This window comes from Ostrinia furnacalis, unplaced genomic scaffold (assembly GCF_004193835.3).
Source record: "Ostrinia furnacalis isolate ACB-3 unplaced genomic scaffold, ASM419383v2 OfSCF2838, whole genome shotgun sequence".
In the NCBI taxonomy this organism is placed as follows: Eukaryota; Metazoa; Arthropoda; class Insecta; order Lepidoptera; family Crambidae; genus Ostrinia; species Ostrinia furnacalis.
The window spans coordinates 137,642-161,883 of record NW_021133077.1 but is presented as its reverse complement, the minus strand read 5'-3'; the positions used below and the strand labels follow the sequence as shown (position 1 = coordinate 161,883).

Below are 24,242 nucleotides of genomic sequence, written 5' to 3'. Positions count from 1 at the left end.
ATAGACATGAAATTCATGGTAGGTTCAATTTTGTGAACCCTTCACATAGCGAGTGTTACAGGTACTTAAACAGTCCATCTTAATCAATTGTAATGCGGGAAATTAATGCCCGTTTTCACCAATTCCTAATTTTTAAGTGACCCCTATGGTAACACAACAGTTTTGTTTTCATAGGGGTCGCTTAAAAATTAGGGATTGATGTGAAAACGGGCATTAATCTGTCATTCTTGTAACTTTATAGGACATTGTAATTTTAATTAACCTATCTCTTAAACCCTGAAGTTTTCTCTACCATTCATAAACATTTTAAACATGCTGCTGACCTATCTACATAGTTTATCGCCCAACATGCTTCCACTTATTTCCTAAACATTGCGACTTACGTCATGTCACTTGGCGCGGGCAGTTCATTGTCATTGCCAGTACAGTCGCTTACAACATTATTTTTATGTAATCGAAGAATCAATAAACTTTATTTTCAACATAACCTGAAAAACTCTACCTGAGTCTTTCGGAAATCGAAAGGTCGCGGGTTCGATTCCCACCTTAGGCAATTCGATTTTTTCAAGTTATTTTAAAAATTTTGTTTGAAATGCTACTTTAACGCTAAACAAATAAAATAAACTTTATTCAGTACACGATACAAAAATAATATTAATAAATTTATTTTTTACTACAAAGGATTTCAGTTTCAGTTGTGTGTGGCTGATAATTGATAACACAGGTTTTCAGTGGGTACCTAGATAGAATATTGAAAGTGTGATGTGTAATTGTGTATATTTTAATCTTGCTAACAGTACCAAGCATGGCCTCTAGGTCTAAACTAAACGACGTTTTACATTTTAAACCAGTTTCTTTAGGGTTAATGCCACTTTTTATCAGAATTGCTACTTTAGTGGTACATTTGGACTATTTGCATTACTTTGGTCTTTTGCCGAAAGTAGTAATTCCGGATTATATCCGTTAACGAGATCCCAAGGCCTCCCACCCGGTGAACCGACGATTTGTTCCGATGATCTCTTGATTCGGTCAAAAAATTTGAATTCCACGCAACAATTAGATTAATTGTGAATAGCATCATCTTTATAAGACAGAAATGCACACGGGCGAAGCTACTGGCAGAAAATTATGCTGTACCCGGAGCACGAATGATTTTATCGTTCTCGTTATAGTAATCTTTTTTTTTATTGAAAAACAGAGCAACGTGGTTACGGTTGTTTAAGCAGTATGATTTCTATACGATTACGAGAGTAATTCGTGCTCAGGGCACTAAACAAGCTTGTTAGTAAACAAGCACTAATCAACAGTATGTCCAGTATCATTCCAGGATATATTTAGCAGCAAGCAGAGATACTCCAGACGGCATTTATAAATAACTATTGCACTGTCAGCTACTTTTGCTTAGCTAGTTTTTAGGGTTGACTCTACATTTTAGTTCACTAAGGGCTGATTTTTTAATCGTCGGATAACTTTTAACTGAAGAATGAAATTGGCAGTTGACAGTTTCTGTCAATAGGCAAATTCGGAAATGTCAAAATGACAAATTTATTCTTGAGATAAAAGTTATCCAACGATTGAAAAATCAGGACTAAGTTAGACAGAAAGTAATGTAGGTTCCTATTTATTTCTTACATTTCACTGCTAAACTGCTTTATTGATCTTAATTAATTTCGTATATAATCTTAATTATTTTCGGTTGGAAAACAATACAACCGGATTATATGTATTATTTCATAAAATTATTGAAGGATGGGATATACTTTAAAAACTGTAACTTTTTATATGTAGGAAGGTAAATGTAGGTATATTAAAGCGAGTGTCAACCCTAGAAACTTGACAGGCTAGTATTTGTCTTGGCTGTGATAAGAAGTGAGGCTTCGTTGAATCATTCATTTTGTGCACAAAGCTTAACTGACTGTAGATCACCTTTTTCCCTTTATGCGCAAAATATCAAATTCTCAAATTGTCAAGCGGTCGCAATGTGCCAAATTCGCAAATTGCCAGATTCGCAAAATGTCAAATGCGCAAATTGTCAAATTCGCAAAATGTCAAGTTTTCAAAATGTCCAGTTGTTTAGGTTTAACAATAAAAATCAAGTAATTAATATTGGCAGAACTATTAATCATTAAAATGTTAAGCTTTTTTTTAAATATGAAACCATACCTATAACCATAATATAAAATCAACATCAACATTTTGAAAACTTGTCATTTTGCGATTTTGACAATTTGCGCATTTGACATTATGCGAATTTAGCAATTTGCGAATTTGGCACATTGCGACCGCTTGACAATTTGCGAATTTGACATTTGCACATAAAGGCCTTTTTCTTGAAAATAAATAATAAATTATAGGTTGAGAGGTACAAAAAAGCATGAATTTAATAAGTTACTCAATTGGTTACTTTTGTAATCTATTACATAGTCTTTTATCTGAGAATAAGCAGCTGGAGCGAAATCGTCAATCATCACTGTCATATTATTGTGACTCATAGACAGTGAAACTATCTTCTCATTTGATATTAATTGAATTAAATTGCAGATTACCTACCACTGTTTATTTTCTAAATGTTTTCTATACTAGTAAATATTTATAATAAATCCGTAGAAATACCGATTGATAATGATTAGTGTTGAAAATTGCTCTTAATTAGAACTCGTTTGTTATAAAACAGTTACAATAGTTATTGTTAAGTTTGCCTTTCACGTTTTTTACCCGACTTAGGAATTTTGTCAGGTTTTATCATTTTTGTGGCCAAAAAAATTTCCCAAGGAATTTAGTATTTTTGTCTTGCTTAATCTATTCATCTTATGTTTCTTTTGAATGTTAACAACCTTATTTGAAGCATCTCACGTAGGTACATACATTACTTTAACAATAAAAAGTGGCAAAAAATACGACTGCGTCATACACCAAATTAAGTGCTAAAATTATGGTGACCATTAAGTAATGATGACCTTCGAAAAATGGGGTTCGTACTTCGTAGTAAAGTTACTTAAACGATTTTTTTTAACATAAAAATAATTATTTCCTTCATTACCTTTATCTAACCCTAAACTACACAGAGGCTAGATTTTATTTACAAACTGTTACCTAATAGTTAATGAAATTCCTTTCAACAGTGAAATAATTTATTACTATCCATGTAGGTAGGTAGTGGGTTCCAGGTTTTGTAACCCAATACACGAAGCGCAGATTTTTTTACTGTAGGTTAATTCGTTATTAACTATTACAAACACTTTTCAATTTGAGTGTCTTGTGTCGAACCTAATAGCATTCTGGCTCAAGAGAGTTCGTATTCGTGGTCAGTTCGAAATGAAAGAAGTCCTGCAGGACTGTTTACTTCTTCATTATCTCGGCCATAGGACGTCCACTGCTGAACATAGGCCTCCCCCAATGCTTTCCATGCTGCCCGGTTGGTAGCGGCCTGCGTCCAGCGCCTTCCTGCTACCTTTACGATGTCGTCGGTCCACCTCGTTGGTGGATTGTTTACTTCTCATCACCGATAATTATAATAATTATGAAATCTCAAAAGAAACTTCAGCCGATTCAATCTTCCTCAATATTATATAAATACGTAGTACTCGGCCTCACACATGTCTGTGCTATTTATAACATTTTGTCATGAGGAACGCAGCCATTGCCAATTCTAAAGATCAGGTCAGTTTTGCATCCAAATATATTGCAACTAGCTTATGCCCGTGGTTTCGCCTGAAATACAGACTGAAATTGTCACTAAAATACCTAATCATGCAAACCGCGGTCAACAACACCGTAAATCAAAACTGTACTTGAGACAGTCTTCATTTCTTACTTGAGAAATGATGGGCCTATAAAAATCATCCACTATCTAACTCTTTAAGTTTTTTGTTATAGACTATACCATTTTTTTGGTATGATCCACGCAATATAACAAAATATCTTCGTTTCACAGTCATAGAGTTCTTTCATACATAGAAGATAGAGCCCGATTTTTATATAGATCTCCTATGTTTTTTTCTTATGCCCGTTTTCACCATCAATCCCCAATTTTTAGTGACCCCTATGAAAACTAAATTACTGAGTATTACCATAGGAGTCACTTAAAAATTAGGGATTGATGGTGAAAATGGGCATTAGACTCTTAAACTTGAAATGAGAAATTATTATTCTTACGATATTGTCTGTTTTAATTAATAGAAATCGATACATATCGTCGTACGTAAGGTGAAGAAAATAGGAAAACACATTTTAACAAGGAAACAACTGTTAATAGTGTTGTCAAGAAATAACATCTCTATCAACTTTATTACGTCATAACAAAATGTAACATAGTTTAGTTAGACAATTGATTTATGTACATTTATTTTGTTTTGATTTGTGCGTATTCAATATGTAAATAGAGTAAGTTTACATAATAATAGTAAAAGAAACATATCTGTTGTGTACCCACAGTTCGTGATCATAAAACCGTGTATACACACGTGATGCTAAGTGGATTAAGCTAACTAACTGATGATTCATTATGGCGCCACAATGATTCGACAATTTTTTTTCGCACAACCCAATAGCAACATTTTTAAGGCAGTGTCTTCCACTGCAATTGTTAAAGGTTATGTTGCCACGTAATATACGATGGTAGAGCAAATAAAAATATTTTCTTTGCTTTGAAGGGCACGTTGAATACTGTGGAGCCATGTCAGATCTATTGGTATTTTAAGTCTGACTCTAGGGTGGGTTATATTGGATGTTACAACCAACTTTAAGGTAGATTCCTATTTTTTTCATAGGGAAATGCTTTGCGCCCACCACTAGCCGATGTGGACGACTAGTGTGCTATATGGGACTCTCCCCGAAAGAAGGCCTGGGCTTACCCACTACCCGTCGCGTTGCTGTTTCGAATTTTGCAAAACGAGGCGAGGTTCTCGCTAAAAATCGCAAGCCGCATCATTATGGCGTCCAGCCGAACATTAACGTGTACACCGGCTTATTGTTTTCGCAAATCGTGCGTGTAGAATCCGTCCCGTATGGGGATCATACATCACATACATGTTATGGTGTACTGATAACTATATTCTATTAGTGCAGCACTGTAACCTATTTAGCATAAGGTAAGGTACATTTCTTAGTATTGTTATGATTTCCTGTAGGTGCTTACTGATCTTCGAAGTAGAGACAATTTGCTGTAAATACGTGGGTAGAGTTAGAATTATTTTAGACTAATTATTATATTTATGGCTAATTCCACGAAGATTCGATCGTGCTAGTTAGTTAATTTGGACCGAAGTTATAATTATAATTTGTCAGGGGTATTCACCGCCTTTACACCTACTGACAGTTGTACCACAGAATAATAATAAGTACTGTTGCTACTCGTATTATTTCTTTAACTAAACTTTTGATAACGTTTTAGTACATACTAAACCGTGAGCTGAAAGTGATCAGTTTCCTTTTCATTTCATAGTCGGCCGTTTGGTGTAGTGGTTCAGAACGGACTACTATGCCGAGAGGTCCCGGGTTCGATTCCCGGCCGGGCAGAAATTGAAATGATGAATTTTAATTTCTGGCTTTCTGTGACGGGTCTGGGTGTAAATATGTATAATATGTATGTATTTAATAAAAAAAAAGTAAATAAGTAGTATATCCGTTAAGCTAGCACCCATAACACAAGCATTGTGTTGCTTACTTTGGGGCTAGCTGGCGCTGTGTGAAATTGTCCAAAGATTTATTATTAATTTATTTATTTATTATTTTATTGTTATTTATTTAGGACAACAAACAAGATTAGCACTAATCTAAAACGGCTTATACAGATTATCTTGGTTTAGGGCTGCAATAACATTTCATTTTTTTGGTCAGAAAGTAGTGTTTATTATAGGTACAAAGGAAATTATTGCTAAAGAGCCACTAAGTACATAAAGTTTTCCACTTCTTGAAAAACAACTACTCTCTCAACTTGGGGATTTATTTGAGAGAGTTGAACTACTAATTTATCTATATGTTACAGGAAATATATGAAATCCGTCATTGTATACAATTCCTAGGAATTGTGTATAAGTCCTAAAATCACCCGGAAATGTGTGATGTAAATTATATTAGACACATTTCCTAGGAAAATTACACATTTCCTAAACAGCAATCGGAAATGTAATTACGATATTTTTTTTACACAAAATTATTTTTATTACGCCACTTTTTGTTTTCCGAAACTTAGATGGCGCTGCCGCGCCGCGGCAGCTGTGTATGTGTAAGGTCGCAAGTCTAACCTAACCTAACCGAGACTTTGTTATCCAGCTACAGGAGTACTAAAACCTTCATGCCAATAATAGTTTAATAAAAGAGATGTTAAATTTCGGGATTTCCAATACTTCAGCGTAATATGCGTGATGCCGAGGGAAAGGTATGCCAATTAGGCAAATATTTTTTTCGACCAAAGTATAATAGTGCGAAAACAACTGTCAGGCTAAACAAGAATAATAATTGTGAGTTAAAAGTACCTATCGGCCAATGTGCTTTGGCTAAATGAAATTTTTGGCGTACTTACCGAGGGGCACCCGATCACGCGACCGCGCTTGTGCCGCTTAGTTTTGTACATTTCCTAATACAATATTGGAATTCTATAAAATTCCTAGGAAAAGTATACATTTCCTAGGTTAGGTGCGTATTAAAAAATTTCTGAAGCAATATTTTATACATTTCCTAAATAGCTTCGGAATTGTATACATTTCCTAGGAATAGTATACAATTCCTAGAATTCATACATTTCCTGTAACATCTTATATATATAAAAGAAAGTCGTGTTAGTTACTTCGCTTATAACTCAAGAACGGCTGAACCGATTGAGCTGAAAATTGTCAGGGAGGTAGTTTAGAGCCAGGAGAAGGACATAGGATACTTTTTATCCCGTTATTTATTGCCATTAAGGCGGAACAAAGTTCGCCGGGTCAGCTAGTTATTTATATTAATGTGTATGTTTTTGTAACAACTGAGGTTAGAATTGAGGTCAAAACCCAAGTGTCAAACATAATGAGACACCAAATAAATGTGTCTCGCGTCTGACATACTTAATTATACTAATAAAACTGGAAATAAACAAACAAAGTTTACATTTAAGGGCTTGTCCTCACGATCCAGTAATACAGCATCGTGCAAAACTGGACTATCATGTGAACACACAAACAACAAATCTCTTAAGTTGTTGGAAATTCGAAATACAAATCGGACGTATCGGTGCTTTGCAGGATACAAATGGGGTTTTTCACATATACTACTAAAACACGTATATTACTAAACAGGATCCTGTAAGAAAAATATTGACATGGACATCACAAAAGACATAAGAGGTAAAAAAAAAAGCAAATAAGACAGAGGTGACATAAAACATTACAATGAAAGAGCAAGTAAACTAAGCAGTGCCACCCTGTCACACAGCGATGCCCATCGCAATGGGACCCCACTCAGCATATTATGCTGTAAATACAGTTCCTGCAAAAAACGGGATCTCTCCATGGGAACAAGACTTTAATGTATTCCTCTTGCGTATCAAACTTGCGTACACAGGGATAAGGGAGGCTCATGACCACTAGATTACAAACAACTACAGGCGTAGGCAGAAGGCAATCATATGACGTTTGTCAGATCTGTTTAAATCATTATCACATTGTTACTGATTAGCAAATGTCTCAAGAGGCATAAACGCTGTTTGCGTTTAAACTTATAATGTTTGCATATGAATTAGCTAGATTGTATTTGTTTATATAGAGCGTTAAAGTTTGGTGACTGGCAATTAGAAATGCAAGCATACAATACCTTACTTGTAGGTGTGTAGGATACAAGGCGACTTGAAAGTACCTATTGATAGTATAAATAATAGAAGCGTCAATGTGTGTTTGTATGTTAATATGGGATAGGTAAAAACTATATATTGACTAATAAAAATATAATTAATGATTTACATACAATTAATATTCGTATTTGATAGCGGAAGTAGCAAAATTACGACACAACGTTAATTTAAATGAACTAAATACAAACAATAATTAAAATAATCATGACTTAACTAAAAAATACATTAAATTAATTATTTATAGTCACATTTATGTACATTTTTTTTATGCTAGACAAGGCAGGTATTTGACCGCAATCGCACCTTATCGCAATTTGTATTTAATGCTGGAAGTAGTTTAATTACGATAGTATTAATTGTTGTTATTTTTGTTTCAAGTTGAGTTTGAGTTCTTATTGTACGAAAATAGCATCGATCAATACCTGAAACTCCAGTTGAAAGAAACTCTACCACCGTTCTGTTATACATACAGGGTGGCCAAAACAGTGAGGTCTAAAAGAAAAATTTAGATTCCTTACATCGAGGTGTACCTAAATCACCCCCATGTATGTAATACGATTGTGCATCGTTTAGGAGATAGAATTAATTTTGTGATATTTTCAAATTTTTTGACCTAGTAGGCTTTAAACATTTTTATCTTTTTTTCGGGTTGACATTTTTCAGATTTCTTTTTTTCGACAGATTTTTTATTAATTGCAGATGTTTGAAAAAAATAATCACCTTCCTATCTTTGATTCAAGATACAAAAGTTTTGCTAGAAACATTAAAATTATGCTTTTATCAGATCACTATCAAATTTTCAACTTACAAGTTTAAGTAAAAAAAAGAACTTCCATAGGTCCAAAACCATTTTAAAAACTGCGCCGATTCCTGAACATTCATAATAATACAAAAAAACATGTACTTAATGGGCCACTATTTCCTGTAATCGGTCCACTAAAGTGGTAAGTCGGAGATTCCGTTACATGTTTTTGACTTTCTTAGAGTAAATTAATGTTGGGAATCCTCTAAGTTTACATTACGTAGAACAGATTTAGAGCAGTAACTGGACAGAACATGTTTTTATTCTCAACGAGGAAGCTCTTGCCCTTCATCACACCTGGCGGAAACTGATGATTAGGCTGAAGGTGGAAGGGAACTTCAACTACTAAGGAACTATGGCTTCCTACCTCTTTACGGTTTTGGACCTATGGCAGTTCTTTTTTTACTTAAACTTGTAAGTTGAAAATTTGATAGTGTTCTGATAAAAGCATAATTTTAATGTTTCTAGCAAAACTTTTGTATCTTGAATCAAAGATAGGAAGGTGATTATTTTTTTCAAACATCTGCAATTAATAACAAATCTGTCGAAAAAAAGAAATCTGAAAAAAGTCAACCCGAAAAAAAGATAAAAATGTTTAAAGCCTACTAGGTCACAAAATTTGAAAATATCACAAAATTAACTCTATCTCCTAAACGATGCACAATCGTATTACATACATGGGGGTGATTTAGGTACACCTCGATGTAAGGAATCTAAATTTTTCTTTTAGACCTCACTGTTTTGGCCACCCTGTATAGTAGTAGTAAGACTGGACTTACTCGTATTTGCTTCAGGAAAATACATAAATAAGTTCAACATTAAGTCCGCCACTGTACAGTTTTATGTGCAAAAGTATAAATAAATAAATAAAACTAAACATTAACATGTTCTTTGTAGCACCACAGAATAGTTAAAAATAAGTAGAACCTAAGAATTGTTCAGATTTGCCACACAGATTAATGCCCGTTTTTTCCATCAATCCCTAATTTTCAAGTGACCCCCATGAGTACAAAATGCCTGTTATGTATTACCATAGGGGTCACTTAAAAATTAGGGATTGATGGTGAAAACGGGCGTAAGTCGATAAAACCGTCACCTGTCAAGTAACATAAATAAAAATAAGCTAAAGTAGGTACTTATATAGTTATTCTCCAAATATTGTTGTGTTGTTTTAAAACGACGGTAGCATTAAGTGGGTTTAAGGGTCTCTATTTATCTCAAAATCAAATCAAAATCAAAATTATCTTAATTTGTTTAGACTAATTAAATTAAGTAGTACTTGCAAATCGTCAAATGCTCTTAAGAAGCCCATACATACATGTCTCATTATTTTTTTGCCCTACCAGCGCTTCGAGACAAACATTTGGCAAGTGCTGAGAAGAAGCGCTGCAACAAACTCAGTCACTTGTCTGCCGGTTTAAAATCTTTCTCTCTATCTTTCCAGAACCATGAATTCCGGCTGGCTGGCATGGGAATGCATAGTGTTCGGGGTGTTCATAGCGGCCACCTCCTGCGTGCCTCTCTGGCAACGGCGGAGGGACGCGAGCGAAGCCGGGGGCAGCGCCAAGCGAGCGTACATATTCGCCGGCGGTGGCGTGTCAGTGATCGCTATGATATTGTCCGTGGCTAGAGGGACGCTTGGAGTCAGATCCTTTCTTGGTAAGCATCATCATCATCATTATTATTATCATCATCATTTTTTTTTATGTGACAGGCTTAGATTAATAAAACCTAGATAGATAGTCAGTGCACGAAAGGTGAGGCAGTTTTTAGGGAGCCGGCACGGCTCACCCGTAAACGTCACATGAACTGTCAAAGTGAAAAATTGGTAAACATGTCCGACGAATTTTAATTAATTAAAACGGTTTGTGCTGTGAAAGGGTGTCTAAAATACATCAGAAAAACGAAAGAAAGTGACCAGTGTTACATTTCATAAGTAAGTACTACAATAGGACGCGTATTTTGCTTGAATTTGGCTTTCAAAAATTAAATACGGGAATGATACCAGTAACAAGAAAATTTATTTCCCAATTGTTCGCCGTACAAATACACTTCCTTTTTTATGAAATCGAGACTTTTAAGTCGATTTATCTTATTGTTATTAGGTAGGTACTTTGAATTCAATAAATAAGTAAGTACATGATGCGTTTTGTTTATGTTAATTATAAAATAATTAAAAACGTATTAAAAATTTCCCTACTTTCGGGAAAATCGCCTTCATTGTCTACACTCCCCAACAAAATTGACACTAATGACATAAGATGTTTGCCTCACTCTTGACGAAGCGTTTGTATGAAGACTATCCATCTAGGTTTTATTAATCTAAGGTGACAGGAGGCAAACGAGCAGCCCCCCTAGACAAAACGCACATTTTGATCGAATCGAAAATCGAATCCGTCAAAACTCCATACAAAAAAGGAGCTTTTCGACCACTTTTCAACTGGTTTGCGATTATAATTTGCACTTTGTCTAGACCCACAGACGGGTCACCTGATGGTAAGTGATTACCGTCGCCCATAGACACCCGTCCATAGTCTGTAATTGACCAGAGGCAAATGGAAACTCCACAGTACATAGCGCAGCTTCTTCTCGACATTGGTCCACCGTTTTTTGAAAATATTAGTAGATAATTTAGTAAACTAGGCGTCTCGGTGATCGCAGGAGTCAGATCCTTTTTAGGTAAGCATAATATAGTCTTCATTCGAGTTCCTTAATGTAGGCCCTTTTATTTATATTAACCGGCAGACAGTGGTGACTGAGCTTGTTACGGCGCTTCTTCTCAGCACTTGCCAAATGTTGGTCTCGAAGCGCTGGTAGGGTAAAAAGAATATGAGACATGTAGAGGCTCCTTAAGAGCAAAATGACGATTTGTAAGAACTATTTATTAGTCTAAACAAATAAAGAAATTTTGACTTTGACTTTGACTTTAGAGCATTTAAACGCGTCCCAAGAAATATAGCTTGCCCTATCACCACTTCGGTACAACATATCGGCTGGTAATGAGAAGAGGTGGCGGAAGAAACTCAGTCACCTTTGTCAGGCTTTAGCAGGAGCATGACCACCTAATTGACCAGAGGGAAGGGAGGAGTTGGTCTATACTAGCCACGTTGGACAGACGGGTTGGGGAGACCTGATGTTCGTACATTATAATTTGTGTCTTACGCCCGTATTCACAAACGATGCTTGCTTAAGTGAAGCAGCAAATCGAACGCACAGCGTTGAAAATACTCTGTGATTGGTTCATGTGTCACCCTGTGCGTCCACGCGCACTGTGAGACCTCATAGTAATGTTTGTGAATACGGGCGTTAGTCGCCTAATCTATTTAAGTAGATGCCAATAGCGAAGTAGCAAAAATAATAGATTGCTAATAATAAGTAGAAATATAAGTACTGTAATCAAATTACAAGAGTTGCTTCAAATAGCACTAGAGTTAACGCTGCTGTGTAAAATGACCATATTTATTTAAAGTTTTGACAGGCCTAAGAAATTAATATTTCAAAATGTAAATCAATATAGGAGGAAAATATTGAAATTGCAAACAAAACATTATAGGCTGTACTAAATATAGTATATTGTCATAACAATGGGCCATAATAATAATTATTACTTATGTTCATAAATAAAATAAAATAGGCTTTAATGATATTTATCACCGCATTTAAAAGATGTCTTATACCCTGTCAAATACGTAATTAAAATATAAAATTTACTATAGATGAAATTACCAATGAAGAAGGAAGAATTGATAGTAAATTACTGAAATTGCTTTTAATAATAATTTAATATTCTACGTCTATAAGTATCCATAAGTTCATTAACGATTATTATTCCTACATTGCCTTCATTTATGTACTTACTACAACACAATACTAACGAACAATATAAAATCGCATATAAATCCTATTTAACATCATGCATCACCGTCACTCATCACTTAGAGACTGAGGCTTTTTCTACTGAAAAGTCAAAGTCATAATATTTTCAGCAAAAAAGCTTTTAAAAAACGCTTTTACATGTCCCAGTATTACTATAACCATACCACTGCTTCGGGGCAATAGGTAAATGGGACAAACTCTTTTGGTTTTTTGATTTTGATTCCAATTAAAATCAAATACCCAATTAAAGCTGAAGTGGCAATGGGCAGGGCACATAGTTTTTATTTTTATTTTTTTATCCACAACGAGGAAGCTCTTGGCCTGTATCTCACTTGATGGTAAGTGATGATCAGGCCGAAGGTGGAAGCGAGCTTCACCCGGAATCCTCAACCACGGAGAAACTGGCTATCTTACGTCTAACTGTCAGAACACAACAATGTTATTAACATTGTTGTTATGGCGACAGACTTAGGTAAGATTATGGTAGCTAGCCAGGCGGACTTAGAACAAGCCCTACCACCAACCAAACCGAACCGAAAAATCTGCCCCCACTGGGAATCGAACCCCGGACCTCTGCGTCTAAAGCAGGTGGTCTTACCCCTAGACCACAGAGTTGGTTAAATAGTATGCAGAACGGTCGAAGGGGTAGCAAAGTTCTGGAGTGGAGGCCACGTACCGAAAGCGGCGTGAGACGTCCACAAGGTGGACCGACGACCTCATAAAGGTAGTAGGAAGGCGCTGGATGCAGGGCGCTATCAACTGATTAATCTGGAAATCATTAGGGATGGCCTATGTTCAGCAGTGGTCGTTCTATGACTGATTATGATGATGATGATCCATGAATGAAATAAACTGGCTGTGGCATTAACCACCAAATTCATTTATAAAAACAATTCAGGCTCGCGATCAAAAATAATGATTAGTCATAGCATTACCTAATTAGTTAAAATTGTTCACGGAAAAGAAATTATCAAGAACATGAAAAGTCAAAAGTGTTTCTAATCAATCGAAAATGCATGAACGACTTTTATTATCGAACAATGATTCATTTGATAGTCATAGAGTAAATTGTTGACAGATGTGACTAACGGTACGCACTGCGAATGTTGACAGGGCAGAGTTTGTTTCGTAAATATGTGGTTTTAACGTGCAATTATGTTTGGTTTGCGACAATTGGCATTATATTAGTTTAACTATTGTGTTTCCTGTGATTGTCTCCTTTATGTGACCTGTAGTTATATTTTATATCTGACTGTATATTTTTCTTACAAATTCGCACGTATTACAGTTAGATAAGATTGATCGTTTTGAAACATTTTGATTCGAAAATTGATTGATAAATGATTAACAAAAACAGACATGTAGTCCGAACAGTCTCGTTGAAGACTGGGAATTCTTATAATCCATTTTAACTGGGTCTACTTAGCATTAATATTTTAAATACCGAAATAAAATAATAGGTAGGTACGTACTTTAATTATATTTAAAGTTTAGGTTATCAGATCTCTTTTAAGAAGCTATTACATCTACTACGAATTTCCAAAACCAAATATTAGTTTGCAAATATAAAAGACGTTAATGACAGGACATTAACTGTAAAATTATAACAATGACGTTCGCAAGTTTAAGGTTATATTTTTTTCCGACGTCTTCATTTTTTCTTGTGGGAGAATAGTTAATGTAGGCACGATATACGCACATACGAGTAGAAATATAAGGAAGTAAGCAATTTTATAACATTCTTTTATAAACACGTAATGCGTTTTAAAACGGTTTTTTTGGGATTAGACGTTGATTTGTAGTAAACATAATATTATCATACGAACAGCTTAGTTCAAAAGCATTATTATTTAGTTTTGTACGTTATGTAGTTCAGTTTTTTGATTAAACGAAAAACGAAAGTAAATTATAAATGAACAACTTGAAAAAATCGAACTGCCTAAGGCGGGAATCGAACCCCCGACCTTTCGCTTGCCGGGCGACTGCTCTTCCATTCGACTCTAATCGATAAGAAATGTTAATAACTATTGAAAGGAAATCACCAACTGAAATCATTTAGTTAAATCGCTAGACACATCTTCCAGACAACTACTGACAGCTGTCTATTAGAAATAGAAAAAGGGGTTACAATATTAAATGGTCATTTAACATTTCAGTATGAAAGTATAACATACATTTTTAAATAATTTTTAATGCAGCCGTAAAACTGTAAATTGTCTTTAACGCAGCCTGCATACACCTCAAATAATGAGTAACATTATCAACACCGCGGAAAAAGAAAACAAAAGGGTGCACTCAAAACTAGGTTAAGGTTAGGCACCTTATCGTGTCCCTCTCCCTAGCTCTGCATGACTCATCTGTAACAATAATTAATCTTTGTCATGTTTTAATCATTCTTAACTTACTGGGTTTTACAATACGCACGTATTTCTACCTATTTCCTTTGAATAGTTCCTTTGACGCAGGTGACTAAATGGTGGTTGAAATCTAAGGCAATACTTACCTATGACGTAGTACCTACATACTTGGAATGTGTATTATTTCCTCAATATTGCAGATTCCAGTAAAGATCGTCCATCGACACCTATTTACTAATAACTAGTAGTTTCAGCCGAAAGACGTCCACTGCTGGACAAAGGCCTCCCCCAAGGATTTCCACAAAGACCGGTCCTGTGCTGCCCGCATCCAGGCACCTCTCGCGACCTACACCAGATCGTCGGTCCAATAACTAGTAGAGAAAACTTTAAAACTTACCTACTTGCAACTATGCTTATCGTAACAGCATTATTTAAATGTTAATAGGCATGTGTTTCGGCAGTTGGAAAGTAGACAGTTACTCTATGAGTGAAAAGACCCGTTTATATAAAATGAAAATTTATTTCTTTTCTATACACTTTAAAAAATAACCGTGCACTTGTAATAAGTTTTTTTTAGTTTCATCGGATATGCGAGTACTTACATAAGAAAATAGCAGAAACTGTCATACTTGTATGTTAGAAACAACCTCAAATATTGTAGCAGAACAAAGCACTTTGTAATTTAATTACTTACGTCATAATTAGTACTGTCTTTAGAGTCTAAAGTGCAAATTACATTCCGTAATACCACATAATAATAATAAGTACTACGGTAATACGTGCAACTGTGACTAAAATGGTATCTTAGACAAAGTTATGATGCAAAAGGATGACAAATCTTTTGGTTGAGATTGTTTTATGAATTAGAACTTTTCCCACGTTTTTTGCAGGCACTGTTTTTTGTACGAACATACCGATTGCAGTGTCCTGAAAAAACCGATCCGTTAGAATTTGTAACACGAATTTCAAATACACATGTGTGTTTACTCACACGACAGTCTAATTTTACGGGATACTGGAAAACTGGATTGCTGTGGGAACTATTATAAGATACTAGCTTTTCAACCGCGGTTTCGCCCGCGTGAAATTTTGTCTGTCACAGAAAAACTTTATCGCGCTGGTGCCTGTTTCAAAAACCGGGATAAAAACTATCCTATATCCTTTCCCAGGACTCAAACTATATCAATGGCAAACATCAAAATCGACTGAAATAGAGTTAGGTCTAATTTTGGCACGTAGTGTGGCTTTCCATTTAGCTCTATCATTACACCGTAATGCACATGATTGCGGAGACGACACAAGAACATGGTGTTTTACAAGTATTATAGAGGAAATAGCATTTTATATTGTCATAGAAATAAATTTGACGCCATTACTGTTTGGAGACCTACTTCCAGCTGGGATTAACGTGATATTAAAGTTATACGTAAAGTTAAACATTGATTTTAACAGGATCGCTTCCTACTTGTTACAGTATGTACTCAGTCCAATAAACCTTTCAAGTAGATTTGTTTTATGGGATTGCCCATGGACCCATGGTTTATTAATTGAAACTGAATTTAGGGTCACAATAATGGCACGAAGCATGATTAATCCAGTGGCAAACCGGATAAAATCGCGTACTGATATGTATTTAATTGCAATTTGTTTTAATTTTCTCAATGATAAGCATTTTTATGACAATCGACATCTAATTGTAGGACGAAAAATCATACATAGAGACTACACATAGTAACATTGTAGCACAAAATTCTATGTAAGTATAATAACATTTTTATAAATCCTCGTACACACATACCTTTGAAAAACTATCAACGATTGTGAAATTGCATACCTACATACCTACATAACGTAATGATAATAAAAATTAACCAATCTATGCTAGGTGGAGTCTAAGTTAGGTGAACCGACGATTTGGTGAAGGTCGCGCGCGGGAAGCACCTAGATGCGGGTAGCACATAGATAGGTGGTTGTGGTTATCCTTGGGAGAGGTCTTTGTTCAGCAGTGTAAAGGCTAATACAAACGAACCAAGCTATATTAGGAATCCTAATTAAATTAGATTTAATGTAGAGACGAACAGAACTGACGTACTATTTCACTAGCTAAAAAAAATTATAATAAAAATAAACTTTTTTAAAAACAAGCTTTTATTCTGAATTTCGAAACCTTGTATCGCGCATGGAATTTACTCCTCTTTTTCTCTGTTTGCGCTACAAGCTTTCGAAATTCAGAATAAAAGCTTGTTTTTAAAAAAGTTTATTTTTATTATAATTTTATTTTACACTTTTTAGTTATATCTTAATCTCAGGACCCTGGACATTATCTAATACTAAAGTGCTCGAAAAGACAAATCCAACGAACCCAAACTCGATGAGTTTCCGCCGTTTTGTTTAGGAGTTCCTATGGCCACCTCCCGACTCCATCATCAGACCAGCTCAATGGTACCATAATATTGCATTGTCATCGTACTTACATAAGTATACCAAATTTTAGCTCAATCGGTTGAGGAGAACTGGTCTTAAATTCAGTTGCAAGATTTGTCCCACACATACTAACAAGTGAAGTCAATATAAAGCTTGTAATAATAAAATTGTAATGCCCGTTTTCACCATCAATCCCTAATTTTTAAGTGACTCCCTATGAAAAATTTATTCCTGTTTGTATCACCATAGGGGTCACTTAAAAATTAGGGATTGATGGTGAAAACGGGCATAAAACGACTGAACATTGGCAAGACGCAATAGTTTTCTTTATTCGTTCATTTCAGTTAAATGACGTTAGACAAACGCCTCCGGGAGCAAGGTTTTCCACAATAGTTTTCCTATTTCTTCAAAACTACATAACATCTTCTCTCCTCTATAAGATTTTAAACTTTCCACTGTTAGACAAACGCCTCCAGGAGCAAGGTTTCCCACATTAGTTATCTAAACTACGTAACATCTTCTCTCCTCTACAAGACTTGAAACTTTCGCGTTCATTTTGTATTAAAATAGAAAATAGAGAAACACGGGTCTCAAAAAATTTTCTTCTCCTTCCAGGATTCCCGTCGGAGCTGGTGTACCGAGGGTCGGCGATGTGGGAGACGCTGTACGGCATCATCTTGGCCTTCCCATTGGTCTGCTTCATCTTCGTGCCGGTCTACTATCGGCTGCACACCAACTCCGTTTACGAGTATCTTCAGGTAACATTTGATAATTAAAGAGTCTTTAATATGCAACTTTTCAGTAAATGGGATTCGATCGAAGACCACGTCACGGCGAAGGTGTTGTAGGAAGCCAACCTGATCCATGACTAATGCCCGCTTTCACCATCAATCCCTAATTTTTTAAAGTGAACCCTAAGAAGCCAAAATGCCTGTTATGTGTCACCATGGGGGTCACTTAGGGATTCATGGTGAAAACGGGCATAAGTATCATAGTTGGATGAAAAAATGGAAAAGCTTTAGCATGCCCTGACCATCCTTTGAGGTCAAAGGGTTTTTCGCATTATAATAGGCTGATGGAATTTGATAGGCATGCGAAGTTTACTTAATTTCTCATCTAAACAATCGATAGTTATTTAATTTTTTAAGAGTCGCATCTTAAACTAATTTGAAAATTATAAATAACTTGAAAAAATCGAACTGCCTAAGGCGGGAATTGAACCCACGACCTTCCGCTTGCCGGGCGACTGCACTTCAAGCTGAACTACTTAGACACTGGATGAACCCGTTGAAATTTTCAAGTTTAATACGCTGTTACGGCCAGCGTTTGTCAATTTTCAAAAGACTCGATAGTTTTTATATATGAAGGATTACCTAGGTGTATGGCACCAGTAACTTCTATTCCAAGAAAAAATCTGAGAGGCTCATTTTTAGAGTTTTTTTTAGCCTGGGGATCTAATCATAACTTTTGAGTTGCAAATAACTAAGGGACGTCAATATCAGTGCGGCCTTTTTATAACTTCGTAAATACCTGATCGGTATCAACTAAGGAATACGAGTAACACATCAAGCGTTATTTTCACAGATGCGTTTCAACTGCTCCTGGGTGCGTCGCCTAGCCGCCGCCACCTTCCTCATCAGACAGCTCCTCAACCTGGCAGTCACGGTCTACACGCCGACCGTGGCTCTCCACGCGGTCCTGGCACTGCCGCACTGGGCTTCAGCCGCTGTGCTTACAGCTGTGGCTATCGTCTTCAACCTGCTTGGCGGGCTGGCTGCTGCTATCAGGTAATTGACATGTTGACACCACCAATCAATTCACGTACTTTTTAAAACTGGCAAAACGAAACTCTCCCATAGATTTTGTATGGCACTACAAGCAAATGACGTCACTATTTTGTCAACTCAATGACACTACTTTTTTCAATTATAATGCGACCAAAAATCGTAATTTACAGGTAATTTAAATTTAATTAATTTTTTAAGACCAGAATGAAGTGTCTTCTTAAACCGGCAGACAGTGGTGACTGAGTTTGTTGCGGCGCTTCTTCTCAGCACTTGCCAAATGTTTGTCTCGAAGCGCTGGTAGGGCAAAAAAAGAATGAGACATGTATAGGCTCCTTAAGAGCATTTGACGATTTGCAAGTACTGATTTAATTAGTCTAAACAAATAAAGATAATTTTGATTTTTTTAGAAATGTTGTGGTTTCGAATTATTGGAGAATGGTGTCAAATTGTCTATTGAGATAAGTTATTTGACTAAAGCCGTGTGGTGACGGCAGTGTAGAATACATTTGTCACCAACCCCTACTCTTCCCACGAGTGTCATAAGAGGCGACTTATAAGGTACTACACATCAAACACAGAACGGGGAGCACCGCTCTCTGAAAAACATCAATCTTTTAAACTGCGATCTCCAACCCGCCTGCCAAGCGTGGGCATTATGGCAAAACCCTCCACTATAGTGGAGGAGCTCATAGTCCAGCAGTGGACTGTAAAGGGCTGATGATGATGATTTGACTTAAACTGACAGGGAAATAAATATTATGCTGGGTCTCAGTCCAATATACCTATAATGTTTTCTTGTGCTACTGTAAAAGGTATGTGTAAGTAATGTTAGGTACGGTCAAAACCTTATAACTGATTTTTGCAGTCAACAGTGGTTTTCACTGATGCCCTGGTCAATATCACTTTGACTGATTTTTTCAGTTAAAAGTGGTTTTGATCTATTATGAGTTTTGACTGCAACATCTTTTATAGACTAGAGCTACTAATTTAACGTTCTTGCGAGTTGCTATTATAGGCATATTCCACTCGGTGGACTGACGATATAGTGAAGGTTGAAAAACGCCTGGATGCGACCAACACAGGATCGGTCCTTGTAGAAATCCTAAGCCCTTCAAAGGCCTTTGTCCTATTTAGGCACGTCAGTTCGAGTATTAAAGTAAATCAACGCATACTCAATTAAATACGCGATGATATGAATACAATGACATAATTGACAATAACCGTGTAAAACAATTATCCTAGCCAAGATATGACACAACTAAATTGCGTTGACCTAGATTTATATCAATTTTATTAAAAAGGTGGTTTTTGTTGTCATTACTATAGATCGTTTCATCCACGAAGTCGCGCCCCACCATTCTTCTGCTAATGTTTGAGTGTTATCGGTACACGCTAAATTATCCATGAGTGCACACGCACACTACAATAATGACGCTCGGATTGCTCGGATTAGTCTACATAGTTTCAACACTGTATTGTTTTCCTTGTAAAAAAAAAATCAAACTCCCCGCACCCCGCGCGACCGAGACTATAAATTGGTGGGGCGCGTCTTCGTGGATGAAACGATCTAGAACGGAGATAAAGGATTTTGGAGCTAAATCACTATACTAAAAGAAAGTCGTGTTAGTTACTCCACGTCCACTTATAACTCAAGAACGGCTGAACCGATTTAGCTGAAAATTGTCAGGGAGGTAGTTTAGAGCCAGGAAAAGGACACATGATACTTTTTATCTCGTTCGAAATTAAAAAAAAAAGTCTGCTTATTTATTGCCATTAAGGCGGAACAAAGTTCGCCAGGTCAGCTAGTTTAGTATATAAGTAAGTTCATCATGAAACAATCTATACCACAGAATGCTACTACTAATTAACCCCTTAAGCTAAGCTAAAATGCTTGTATTACGATTTTTATTTGCATTAGAAAAACAAACAATAAAAATAAATGCCTTATTATCTTTTATTTTTCATTTTATAAAGGAAAATGTAGGAAAAACAATAAAATGTGACCGCTACAATTAGTACGTAATTGTAGATGCCACAGGAAATACCCTCCGCTGTGTATTTAGTTGAATTTTATTGGTTAGGACATGTTTTATATTATTCAATGTATACCTAAAGTACCTACATAGGTAGGTATTAGGTAGAGAATGAGTACAAAAAATAGGCTTGTTAACCAGCAAATTACATGTTGATTTTATTAATTTTATGATAATTTTGTGTTTTATTTAATTTTGTGATGTAAATGTCTAGAGTTAGTAAAGAAAATCGTCATCAAAGTGAGATTACTTGATATTCACTGCAGGAGTTCGACCCTCTTTATTTTAGATACCGGAGGCAAAACTACACTTATTTTTAAAGAGGAAAGGTTTGATTGTTTGTTTGTTCCGAAACTACTGAATTGATTTGAAAATTTCTGATGATCATAGCGGTACGAAGTTTGCCGGGTCATCATCTATTGGTGAATAAAATTAACGGTAGTGTTGTATATTTTCTATTTGTTATGTCAATAAGTATTTCTTAAGATTTAGTTGCCCTATGCCCGTTTTTAAGTGACCCCTATGTAAACGACATTCATATTATGTATCATTATAGGGGTCACTTACAAATTAGGGATTGATGGTGAAAACGGGCACTAATATGCCTTTCTGATTCGTTTGTGTCAGGCTTGGGTCACAAGTGAAAATTTTATTATTCTTTTTTTTTTTAAAGTTATTTCCAGCAAATTCGCTGGAGTAGCAAAGAACATAATTACGGTATGTGTAGCGCATGTATTGTCTAATTTAACACGGTGTCGCGCGTTCGCAGCGCCTACACTAGAGTTATCCATATTCATAAACCAATCACAATCTTGAAATTGTTGACAGAATTTAGAGCTATTTAAATTAAGACAATGGTCATGGTGAAATAAAAGTAAATAGGCCAGAGAAAGCTTTTTCTAACATTCATAAAGCAATCAAGATTTTAATCTTATTTTGAGACGATGGTGGTAGCCAAAATGCCGGAGGAAATTGGTCTTTTCTCGAATGTCTAAAAGGGTTTTTATTGGGCTACTTTGCTTCATATACAGTAGCATATTTTATACCGTACCGTAGGTAACCTCTATTATTAGCTAGCGATAAGAGAGCGTGGTTAATAATTCAGAGAATAACTCCTTAATTAACAACGTAAACAACTACTGTTTCCTGTTATTTATTTTTAGACTGTACCCGTCAATTGTGGTTTGTAACGTTTCCGCTTCATATTACTTAGTAAAATAAAATAAAATAATAAAAATGTTCCTCAAGAAGCGCTTAAGAAACACAAAAGGACTATGAGACATGTAAAGGGTCCTTAGTTTAAAATTCCGAATGTTTTACTCTTTATGTCTAAAAATTCTTAACTGTAAAATAAACAAAATGAGACACTTTGAAGATCTGATTAGTAATACGGCCCAAGTCATCATACTGTTCTGACCACTTAGCTCATTGAGATTCATGGTCTAGGTGCATCCTATAATCAAGCCTTATCTCCAAGCTGAAATTACTGCTGGTGTTTGAAATGAAAAGAAAATAGATACAATAACATCGTCGTAAAATTCTGACACGCTGTTTGATATTTTGCATTTAGAATGTTTACATTTAGAGCTTAGGTCCGCCAAACGGGACTATTTCCACCTCTCGTTACTACCGCTGTAACTCCTGTGAACCAGGATCTACAGGATCAGAATCTAAATTCACTAGGCTAGCTACCACCATCTTTCCGAAGTTTGTCACCATAAAATTTCATAACAACAATGTTAACAGCAGTGTATTTTGAAAAGTCAGTCGATGGCCACTGGCCGGAAGATAGATAAAATCCATTAGGGAAATGCGCCGTTTTTCAGTAAGTTGATAATCTAGAAAGAAAGAAAGAGAAAGAAACACAACATCACTTATACATGACATTAGAACGTATACAGAAAAAAAAACAGAAATAGCACATAAATATTACAAGGAAATAAAAAGTGAACTGAGCAGTGCTACCCTGTCGCAACAGCGATGCCCATCGCAATGGGACTCCACTCAGCATAATAATATGCCGTGGCCCACGGTGGGGAAGGCCACGACGCTGGTTTTCAGTGGGCCCCATGCCGCATAATATCAGAATCTAATTCCATGACGTTCAATTCCAGGGCTGACGTGATCCAGACGATGACGATGGTGATCGTGAGCGGCGCCTTCATCGTGCAGGCCACCGTCAAGGCGGGCGGGCCGGGGAAGGTGGTCAGCGACAATATTGACGGCGGGAGGCTGCAGTTTTTCAAGTGAGCACACATTTTATTGTTTTCCTTTCTTCTGTAAAACATTTGAGGCATATTAATGTTTCTGCAAGCTCCATTAATCTCCTATGTTCTTCTGATAAAGGATAGTGCCAGGGTTTGGACCAAGTGTTGCCCAGAATCAACCCATAGTGCATTTTGTTCCTCAGGCTAATAATATTATTATAAAAGTACAAATTAGTATTGGCCTGAGGAACAAAATGCACTATGGTTTCATTCTGGGCAGCACTTGGTCCAACTTCCATACATGGATTGGCACTGTCCTTTCGTTGCGGATCCAATGACATAAGACTATAAGTGTCTTACTATTTTAGTTTGGTCCAATGACAGTTTAACTTTCCCCCGGGACAAATTAGGCCTTCACTGGTTGGGTTTTTATTGGCGGTCGAGCTGTAGATCCTGGCTACATAGGAGTTGCAGTGGTGGGAATGAGAGCTGGGAATAGTCCCGTAATAAATCCCATTAAAAAGCTGAAAATATTATGATGGGGTTAGGAGTAGGCTCAGACTGATCTGGCAATGCTTTTTAGTCTTTAGTTTATCTTCTAGTATCTTTCTTTATTTCTTTTTAATTGTGAAGTGCATAGAAGCATCATTAACGTCACTGGTTAGTGGTTAGGCATCGCAGTGCTGATTTTAATCACCTGATAAAACTCCTGACACAAACCTACATTAAGTTTAGCTAAACTGGATGGGTCTGGGTTGACATGGATGTTTTATAGTAGTAACTAGCGGCCGCCCGCGGCTTCGTACGCGTGGATCCCGTTTTACCCCCTTCATATATCTTACGCGGTTTAGATTTTTTCATACAAATATTTTTTCCCGCCAACTCCCGTTCCCGTGGGAATTTCGGGAATTCCTTTCTTAGTGCACCTCTA

The 24,242-nt window shown here is 36.2% G+C and overlaps 1 protein-coding gene across 4 annotated transcripts in view; it reads left to right on the top strand.

Moving 5' to 3' along the window:
• Positions 1-24,242, top strand: part of LOC114356618 (sodium-coupled monocarboxylate transporter 1) — a 45,409-nt gene that overhangs the window by 8,145 nt on the left and 13,022 nt on the right. For all 4 annotated transcript variants that reach the window (XM_028309873.1, XM_028309872.1, XM_028309875.1 and 1 more), the window contains 4 exons: positions 10,072-10,286; positions 17,900-18,042; positions 18,869-19,071; positions 23,219-23,350. In XM_028309873.1, coding sequence (XP_028165674.1) covers positions 10,072-10,286; positions 17,900-18,042; positions 18,869-19,071; positions 23,219-23,350 — 693 coding nt within the window. The remainder of the gene's footprint in view (positions 1-10,071; positions 10,287-17,899; positions 18,043-18,868; positions 19,072-23,218; positions 23,351-24,242) is intronic.